Below are 9,853 nucleotides of genomic sequence, written 5' to 3'. Positions count from 1 at the left end.
ACATCTTGTGAAAGAACGTTCTAGGGCACCTTTAAAGGATTAGTTCACTTAAATAAACTTTTGCTGATAATTTACTCACCCCCATGTCCTTCTTTCTTCAGTCAAAAAGAAATTAAGGTTTTTGATGAAAATTTTCTAGGATTTTTCTCCATATAATGGGCTTGAATGGGCACCAGACGGTTCAAGGTCCAAATGTTTCAGTGCAGCTTCAAAGGGCTTTAAACGATACCAGACAATGAATAAGGGTCTTATTTAGTGAAATGATTGGTCATTTTAAAAAAAAAAAATTAAAAAAGTTTAAGTTTTAGAAGCACAAATGTTGGCCTAGCTCTGTTCTCGGATGCGCGTCCGTGACGTCACGTAATACGCAATTACGTTGAAAAGGTCATGCTTGACATAGGCGGAAGTACAAAGTCGGTGTTTACGAGTTGAACGTGCAAATACTAACCCTGTGTCTTAATCAGCTCCCTAGTTCCCTAGCTCGTGAATCAGTATATCATGAAAGTGAATGTGGCTGATTCCCTTATCAGTGCCCTGACTACTGAACTAGGGAGCTGATTGAGACATCGTCTGGTGTCGTTTAAAGCCCTTTGAAGCTGCACTGAAACTGTCATTTGGACCTTGAACCGTCTGGTGCCCATTGAAGCCCATTATATGGGGAAAAATCCTGGAATGTTTTCATCAAAAACCTTAATTTCTTTTCGACTGAAGAAAGAAGGACATGGACATCTTGGATGACATGGGGGTGAGTAAATTATCAGCAAAAGTTTATTTAAAAGTGAACTAATCCTTTAAGCAACTTGATTCAGTTATTCTTTCATTTGTATGGAACTGCAAAACGCCTCACATAGCAAAAGCCCACTTGCAAAAACCTACTGATTGTGGAGGCCTTGGGCTTCCCAATTTTAAGCATTATTACTGGGCAGCATTGCCAGGGCTCTCACTTTCTGGCAAAGGGGTATTCTGGATGACATGCTACCTGAGACTTCTCCTCTATGGGTTCGTGCAGAGGCTATGTCAGTGCCAGAGTCTTCTCTCCCAACTTTACTTTTTACAGAGCGTAAATCTATCTGTAAATTAGGCAGCAGTAATTTTGTGTTGAGAAAGTCTGAAAACGACATTATTCATGAACTTTTATCTTCTAATCCTGAAACTAGACATTTGGTATCTCATTTTATATGTTCATGATTTTACAACACCTATGTGCACTAAACACCTTGAAATAGCCTGGTCTACTGACGTGAACGACGACGTGTCTGATGAGATCTGGAAAGAAGGCCTGTCGAGAATAAAGAGCTGTTCTGTAAATTCAAGATATAAATTAATCCAGTTCAAATTTATGCATCACATTCATTACTCCAAAACTAGATTGAACAAAATATTTCCCTCCATTTCTTCTCAGTGTGATAGGTGCAAGATGGGACATTAGCTCATTTATTTTGGTTTTGCCCTATTCTGTATGATTTTTGGTCTAACTTTTTTTTTTAATTGTTTTCAAGCGCATAGAGAATTAACATTCAACCTGATCACAATCTGGCTATTTTTGGCTATTCTGATGTTATCCATACTATCCCGCATACTCATCAGCACGCTCTAATGGTAGGCTTAATTGTAGCCAAAAAGATAATAAAAAGTAGGGCTGAAACGATTAGTCAACATTATCGACAATGTCGACAATAAAAAATTGTCAACAAATTTTTTTGTTGTTGAATAGTCTTTTGATCTCGTATGACCTATTTAAGGGCCTGCAATAACACGGTTTGACCTGTAATGCAGCTCTCCCGGATTGAATACAATAGAAGACACGGTGCTTCAGAGTGCATAGTGCAAACAAAGTCGAACCTGTAGAATGTGGGCGTTTAACATAGTATAAAACATAACTATACATTTAACATAAATACAAAAAATACTGTCATGCAGGGCCACCAACTCTCATTCAGACTCACTGTTTTCAAGCCACACATTCATTCTCTCAAGCAATGAAAGATACATAGCAGAGCAAAGAGGACACAGAAAAACGCACTGACTTTTACTTTTGATAGAACAAAGTCTCAGCTTTTAATTTGTCAATTTTACTATGTGATTCAAACAATACATGTGTTTTTTGCGCTTTTGACAGATCACTGTAGTGCCTCAGGTCATGTCACATTAATCTATTATCTCTTCTTCTTTTCTGGTATTACAGCATGAAATAAACATGAATGAACATCAAAAGTATGCTGAAAGATACAGTAAAACTTATTGAAATTAATCCATCTCTAATGTAATCACTCAGAGTTTCTACCACAGAAAGTTTTTTTTTTTTTTTAAATTAAATAGAAAAAAAAAAATTAAATTAAAACAAACTTTGAAAACAAATATATCACAATTTCCCTCAGGAAAGCCATTCAAGGACCATAAACTTGATAGTTAAAAAAAGAAGAAGAAATTTAGAGGAACATTTTCACACAATATTTTCATGCTCAATATTGCATATTTTTGTACTTTATTAAAAAGTTCCCAGACTTAAAACAATACCAGTGTTACAATGGAGACACCGGAGGCAGATGTAAAAGCAACAATGGTTTGTTTATTGATGAAACAGCAGAGCAACAGGTAAGGGTGAAGATAAAGCAGTTCTTGAATGAGAATGAGAGGGTAATACTGTCCTTATGTTGTATTTCAGATACTGATGGAGGCTGGCGCTGGAGACAGGTAGGAACACGAGGAGAACAGGAAACGAAGGAGATGATGGAGACGAGTGGAGCAGGTAAGTATAGCATCTGGAGTCCTTGAGGTAAGCATACATGTAGCAGTAATGCAAACGAGACCGGACAGTGAATGTGTGTGAGTGTGGAGGTTTTATGCTGGTGGTGATTGCAGTGCTGATGAGGTGCAGGTGGCGATGATTACTACGCTGGTGATTGAGTGATTAGTCGATTAATCATTCCAACGATCGTTTGATTAATCAATATCAAAATAATCGTTTGTTGCAGCCCTACTTACAGCCCTGTATATATTTTTTTTTAATATGACAGTGATGATAGATTGGATGGATTTCCTATTTTATAGTTTGTTTTTTATATAGGGATGGTATTGGTTTGAGAGAAGTGTTACTTGCTTGTGACCAGGTTGTCAAACAATAGGTGATATGTGAGAAGATCATTGAATGCATGAACATCTTCGCAGTCTTTGTTGACTTGCAGCTACAGGCATTTCTAAAATTTGCCAAGTTGAACTTAATGCGATTGCAAACACATTCTGGCGTGAAGGGAAGTGAACTCTATGAACTGTCTGCTAATCATCAACATGTTTTCCATTAAACATTCCCGACATTCATATGTACAGATGGCTAATCAGAGGTCTGTAATCTGGGTGTGTATTAATGGTGTTTATTGTGTTTTAACTGGTTTTGAGAATGACACACTTGACATTGCTCAAGAATCTCAGGTGAGAGCCTGTCTGTAGAGAGTGATAAAAGGAAAGGTTGTGCATGAGAGTAGATGAGAACCAAAATTATTTGCCTCTTTTAATATAGTACATAGAATTTAGTGCCTTATTTTTGGAAAGTGTCTGGTAACAGTGGAGCAATTCTAAACCTTTTTCTTCATGTCCAACAGTCAGTGAAGGAAGATTGCATCCGTTTTGCATCTGTTTGTGCATCAGCATTGTGACACACTTGATGAGATGGAAGAAGACAAGCTGAAACACAAGGAAGGTAACGAAGAAAACAATATCAGTAATGTTAAAGTTGTCATTTAGGAAATGTCATTAATCTCTGTCTCTATTCCAGTCAAGATGAGCAGCAGCGCTCTCACTGGAGTCAGTGTTGATCTGAATGCTCAGACGGGAGCAGCTGTAAATGCTCCTGTACTCGCTGGAAACACCATCTCAGGACCAGTGACCTTCAACTATAACACTGCAGGTACTATTACTATAGCTGTGATTACTGAGACTGCTTAGTAGCTGTCAGTTAATAGCTTGATAAGTGAAATAATGCTCAGTGACTGTGAACCCTTTTATTAAACATGCTACCTGAGACCTGAGACTTTACCCTTTATTAAAGTTCATGTAAAAATTCAATCTCTTACTCTTTAGCCAAGTATGATTGCTTTTCAGTCCCTCTCAGTCATCGATGGTCAGCGGCCGTGGGAAGAATGATCTCACACAGTCATGCCCCAAATCTTCAGTATTTATTGAGAAGTTTACACAATGTATACTTTCCAAGGAACAAAAATGACACCCAAAGATAAGACCATTAACGCAATTATTTCATAGTTGGAAATAACAAATATAGAATATAACCTTGCAAAAAGAAAAACAAGGTGACTAGAAATAAGAAGAAAATAAACATAAGGAGTTGATTTTCAGTTATGGAAAAATACAAAAGAGGCTATGTTACATTTCTTCACTCATGCATATTCTCTATGGTGACTGAACATAAAAGAAGTGAATGGTGACTTATATTACACCCAGGAAAAGAATAAAAGGGCTGTAAGAGGCCTCTAAATCTCACAGTTCAATTTAGTCATATTGTTCACAGGAATGTTCTCTTGTGTGTAAAAAATATATTTTTTATTTCCCTCCATTTCTCCTTACAGGACCCCAGAATATCACAGATAAACACACAGAAGAGCAAGGTACAGTCTTAACAGTCATATTCTCTTAAGGTTAGATGACACTGCATCAACTGATAGACCAACACCAATAGACATGAACGTCATGTTTTGAGAGCGTTATCCCTCTTAGTGTGGGTTTGTTTGTTTTCACCAACTAAACATGTTAATTTACAGTTTGTCAGGTTGTGGATTGTTTAAGCAGGAATGTGATCTGATGATTGAGCAGTGTCAGTGTTCAGTGTAAACTAGCTTTTTTAAAGTGTTTCAGAAGTGATTGAAACATGTCAGATGTATTTTGAATTAGGACATTAGCCCAGGGGCCTAATGTATAGAAAATCTCAGTGTTTTATCCTAAATGTCTTATAAAACTATGTTTTTCACAATTTTCACTTGATAAATCAGAGTTAGTGTAAGATTATTTATGACTTTTTAAATCTAAACGCTGTCATGCATAATTGGTTGGACAAGTCAGGCTGGGATCATTATTAATATTGAAACAAAGATTAACTGTGAGAGGTGATGTACTGTATCACCAGAACTAACCAGACAGCACCACTGACCCTTTTCAATAACCAAATACTTCAGTCAACCACCGGATGTGACTGGCAATGACCATTGAAGATCTGAGCCCTTTGAGGTGTAATACTTTCAACAGTAATGTAATTACTATATGTTGAATGAATTCTGATCAGATCCTGCTGATGTGAAAGCGTTTTTTGATGAAATATGTTTTATTTACTTACACAAATCTTTTATAACAGTGGATTTGAATCTGAAAAAATTCTTGGGATCTCACAAAACCAACATGAAGGAGGAAGCAAAGCGTGTATTTGAGGGCAAGAAAGAAAATGAAGCACTTCTTAAGGATGTTTACACAGAACTGTTCATCACAGAGGGAGATATGAAAGATGTCAATCAGGAACATGAGATTCTGAAGATTGATGATGCTTTCAAGTACAAAAAAACAAAGGACAAACCAATCAAATGCAATGATATATTTACATTACTAAGAGGAAAAAATGAGAAAAAGATTGTTCTGACCAAGGGAGTCGCTGGCATTGGAAAAACTGTCTCTGTGCACAAGTTCATCCTGGACTGGGCAGAAGGAAAAGCCAATCATGATATACAGTGTGTGTTCCTGCTTCCATTCCGAGAGATTAACTTGATGACGAATGAAGATTTCAGTCTCCATGAGCTTCTGCTGGAATTTTATCCTGAACTGAAGGACCTGGAGAAATCAAAATTATATAAGGAATGCAAGATAGCATTTATATTTGATGGACTTGATGAGAGTCGCCTGCCTTTGAATTTTAACAGTAGATCATTGAATTCCACTGAGAAAAAATCATCTGTAGATGTGCTGTTCACAAATCTGGTCAAAGGGAAGTTGCTTCCATCAGCTCTCATCTGGGTGACCTCACGACCAGCAGCAGCCAATCGGATCCCTCCTCGGTATGTGGGATTGTTCACAGAAGTGCAAGGATTCACTGACCAACAGAAGGAGGAATACTTCAGAAAGAGAATCACAGATGAGACTCAGGCCTCCAGAATCATCACACACATTAAGACATCTCGTAGTCTCTACATCATGTGTCACATTCCTGTGTTCTGCTGGATCACTGCCACAGTACTTCAGGATATTCTCAAGAACAACACTGAGAACATCAGCACAACACTCACTGAAATGTACAGTCACTTCCTACTGATACAGACAGACATGAAGAACCAGAAGTATGATGAACAAGAAGAAAGAGAATGTGCAAAGCTCTTACATTCAAATAAAGAAATTATTTTGAAGTTAGCCAAGCTAGCGTTTGAACAGCTGAAGAAGGAAAACGTTGTGTTCTATGAGGAAGATCTGAAAGCATGTGATATTGATGTGAGTGAAGACACGGAGTTCACAGGAATGATCGCTGAGATCTTTAAGAAGGAAGATGGATTTCGTGAAAAAAAGGTCTTCTGCTTTGTGCATCTGAGTGTTCAAGAGTTCTTCGCTGCAGTGCATGTGTTCCTCTGCTACCTGAACAAGAACATGCAGGAGATTCAGTTTTTCTTTGATGGACCTAAAGAAAATATCACATTGCAGGAGCTACTAGAGAAGGCTGTTGATAAAGCCATGAAGAGTGAGAGAGGACATCTGGACCTGTTCCTACGGTTTCTGCTGGGAATTTCACTGGAATCCAGTCAAAACCTGCTCAAAGGCCTGATCCCACACATTGAAGACACCACAGAGAGCATCACAAAAACAACTGAACACATTAAACAAGTACAAAACAAGAAGATCTCAGATGAAGCTTCAGTCAACCTGTTTTACTGCTTACTTGAGCTCAAGGATCATTCATTATATGAAGAGATCCAGAGATACATCAGTTCAGAAGAACATCCAGGGAAAAAACTCTCATCTTCAATGTGCACAGTGCTGACCTACATACTGCTGATGTCAGAGAAGGTTCTGGATGAGTTCAACCCAAAGAGGTTCACCTCATCACAGGCAGACAACAAGAGACTCGTTCCAGCTGTGAAATGCTGCAGAAAAGCCTTGTGAGTAATTTCACTGATCACTGTTTAATTAAAGGTTTTGTTCTATCAATAAATAACTAAATGTAAAAATCCTGAATAATGAAATATCTGTCTGTCCTGATTATGTACAATCTGTTATTGGAAAACACTGAACATCCGAAATTAATCTGGTTAAATGTTCTGTTTCGTCAGATTTGATGGCTGTGGTCTTGATGAAACATGCTGTGAAACAGTATCTTCAGTTCTACAATCACCAAAATCCCATCTGAGAGAGTTGAACCTGAGCAGCAATCACCTGAAGGATTCAGGAGTGAAGTTGCTTTCTGATGGACTAAAGAGTTCAGAATGTAAACTGAACATACTGAGGTTTGACATTCACTCATTTTCTATATTCAAAATGTGAACAAATAGCTGTTTTCATAACTATGATAAGTACATAGTTTTTCCTGTCTATATTGTTGTATGAAAGTATCAGTGGAGTTTTCTACAAGCACACAAGTTAGAAAACCTTAATTTGGTTTTCAGAAAAAGACTCCTGTCTCAGGCAGCATGCAATCTGAAATTCAGTTCTCTTTAGTGTTATATTTCACTCTTGAGGAATATTCATGTAAACATAGTTGGTTATGTCTTAAGTGACTTAAGTTACTTTTTTCAGCTTTAATAACAATCAGTTTATTTATAATAAATTCACTGAATTAATACACTTAATACGAAAAAAAAAAAAAAAAAAAATACTATGGAAGCCAATGGTGGCCCAAAGTGTATTATGGAAGTCAGTGATGGCCAAAAGCAGCCTGGTTACAAACAAATTTATACAGGTTTGGAACAACCTGAGGGTGAGTAAATGATGACAGAATTTTCATTTTTGGGTGAACTATCCCTTTAATTTCTGTAATATAAAAGTGAAGCACAATTTCATTGTCAATTTTATGTTTCTTATATTTTATTTGTTCTACTGTTTGTCATTTGCATTTTCCCATTCCCTTTCCTTGTGCATTTGATTATTACAGTAGCTTTATTTTCATTTCATCAGTCAAATCCTCTGAACACCATGCTCCGAGGATCATATTACTTCCAGTTTTTGCCTTACTTTAGGAGGACAGTTTCAGTGTGTTGATAACTTGAGAACCGCTGTGACCGGATCATTGAGATTTAATTGAGCTGAACCATATCAGTTGCATTCATGTACAATTTGCTGCAGTGTTTAGCACAAATGCACAGATGAGGTACAAACTTAACCCTCAACCCTTAAATTTTAATGGCTAATGTCTCATTACACTGAATTTAGCACAAACATGTAATTCAGATTATAAACGCTTCCTGATAATCACACTGATATCACTGTTTGTTTTGTTCTCTACACAGGCTATGTTGGTGCAATCTGACTAGTCAGTCCTGTGAAAGTTTGTCTTCAGCTCTTCTGTCATCAAAGTCTGTCCTGAAAGAGCTGGACCTGAGTAAAAATGACCTGCAGGATTCCGGAGTGAAGCTTCTTTCTGATGGACTGAAGAGTTCAAACTGTCAGCTGCAGGTACTGAGGTATTTAAGAACATATAAGAGATAATTTACAGTAAGCCAGGCGTAGTGTTTGCTGATGATCTGTCTGTTGATGTGTGTGTTCTGCTCTCTTTCAGCCTTACTCACTGTAGACTCAATGTTCAGTCTTGTGAGAGTTTGTCATCAGTTCTACAATCCTCAAACTGTGTCCTGAGAGAACTGGACCTGAGTAACAATGACCTGCAGGATTCTGGAGTGAAGCTTCTTTCTGATGGACTGAAAACAAACTGTAAGCTTGGGATTTTGAGGTAAATGGTTTTCCTTAAAATAATTAACAAAATGCTACCATAATCTCAGTTGAATTGATATATTTGTTTAAGCTCAGGTCACTGTTCTCCAAACAGTTAACATGGTGATCTGAACACTTTGTAATGAGTGAAATGTGAAGGCCTATTTGATAACCATACTTCAAATTTGTCCTCTGCAATTGAATCCATGAGGCCTCTCTCAAACAAATATCTATGTTAATTTTGTGGTAAATAAATCAAAATTCTTTTTATTATAATTAACACGACAATGTGCACAAAACTAAACTAGGCTAAATTCCTGTTTATTTTTATTTATTTTGATCCAACTATCATAGTTGGTTCAATGAAGCCCAGGTGCCACTTACAGGCCTATTATGTGAAGAACATGCAAAATGGTGATGTGAAAGGACTTAATGTATAATTATCAAAAATGGTAATATAATAATCAGTGTAACAGTGAAAACTAACACCATACTTCATAATGACATATCCCAAGGATAGCATGTACAAGGTGAAAAGCAACGCTCCTAGTACTGAACCTTGTGGTACTCTATAATGAACTTGTGATTGATATGACATCTCTTCGTTTACTACTACAAACTGATAACGGTCAGATAAGTATTATTTAAACCATGCCAATGCAATTCCACTAATGCAACATAATTTTAGAGTCTATTCAAAAGAATGTTGTGGTCGATAGTGTCAAATGCGGCACTAAGATCTAGTAACACTAACAGAGATACAACCAAGATCTGATGATAAGAGCAAATCATTAGTAACTCTAATGAGAGCAGTCTCAGTACTATGGTACAGACTAAATCCTGACAGGAAATCCTAACAGATACCATTTCTTTTTTAAAAAGGAACATTGTTGTGAGGATAGTCCCTTTTTTAGTATTTTTGAGAGAAAGGTTAGATTTGAGATCAGCC

At 37.0% G+C, this 9,853-nt stretch overlaps 1 protein-coding gene across 1 annotated transcript in view; it reads left to right on the top strand.

Annotated features, from left to right (window-relative positions):
* The first annotated feature begins 3,666 nt into the window (after positions 1-3,666).
* The window catches only part of LOC137004277 (NACHT, LRR and PYD domains-containing protein 3-like), a 71,677-nt gene continuing 65,490 nt past the window's right edge, over positions 3,667-9,853 (top strand). Inside the window, exons 1-7 of the mRNA XM_067364459.1 lie at positions 3,667-3,697; positions 3,773-3,904; positions 4,581-4,619; positions 5,360-7,139; positions 7,311-7,484; positions 8,484-8,657; positions 8,753-8,923. Of these exons, the coding sequence (XP_067220560.1) occupies positions 3,667-3,697; positions 3,773-3,904; positions 4,581-4,619; positions 5,360-7,139; positions 7,311-7,484; positions 8,484-8,657; positions 8,753-8,923 (2,501 nt within the window). The remainder of the gene's footprint in view (positions 3,698-3,772; positions 3,905-4,580; positions 4,620-5,359; positions 7,140-7,310; positions 7,485-8,483; positions 8,658-8,752; positions 8,924-9,853) is intronic.

Source organism: Chanodichthys erythropterus, chromosome 17 (genome assembly GCF_024489055.1).
Source record: "Chanodichthys erythropterus isolate Z2021 chromosome 17, ASM2448905v1, whole genome shotgun sequence".
In the NCBI taxonomy this organism is placed as follows: Eukaryota; Metazoa; Chordata; class Actinopteri; order Cypriniformes; family Xenocyprididae; genus Chanodichthys; species Chanodichthys erythropterus.
This window is presented reverse-complemented; position numbering and strand designations above follow the sequence as displayed.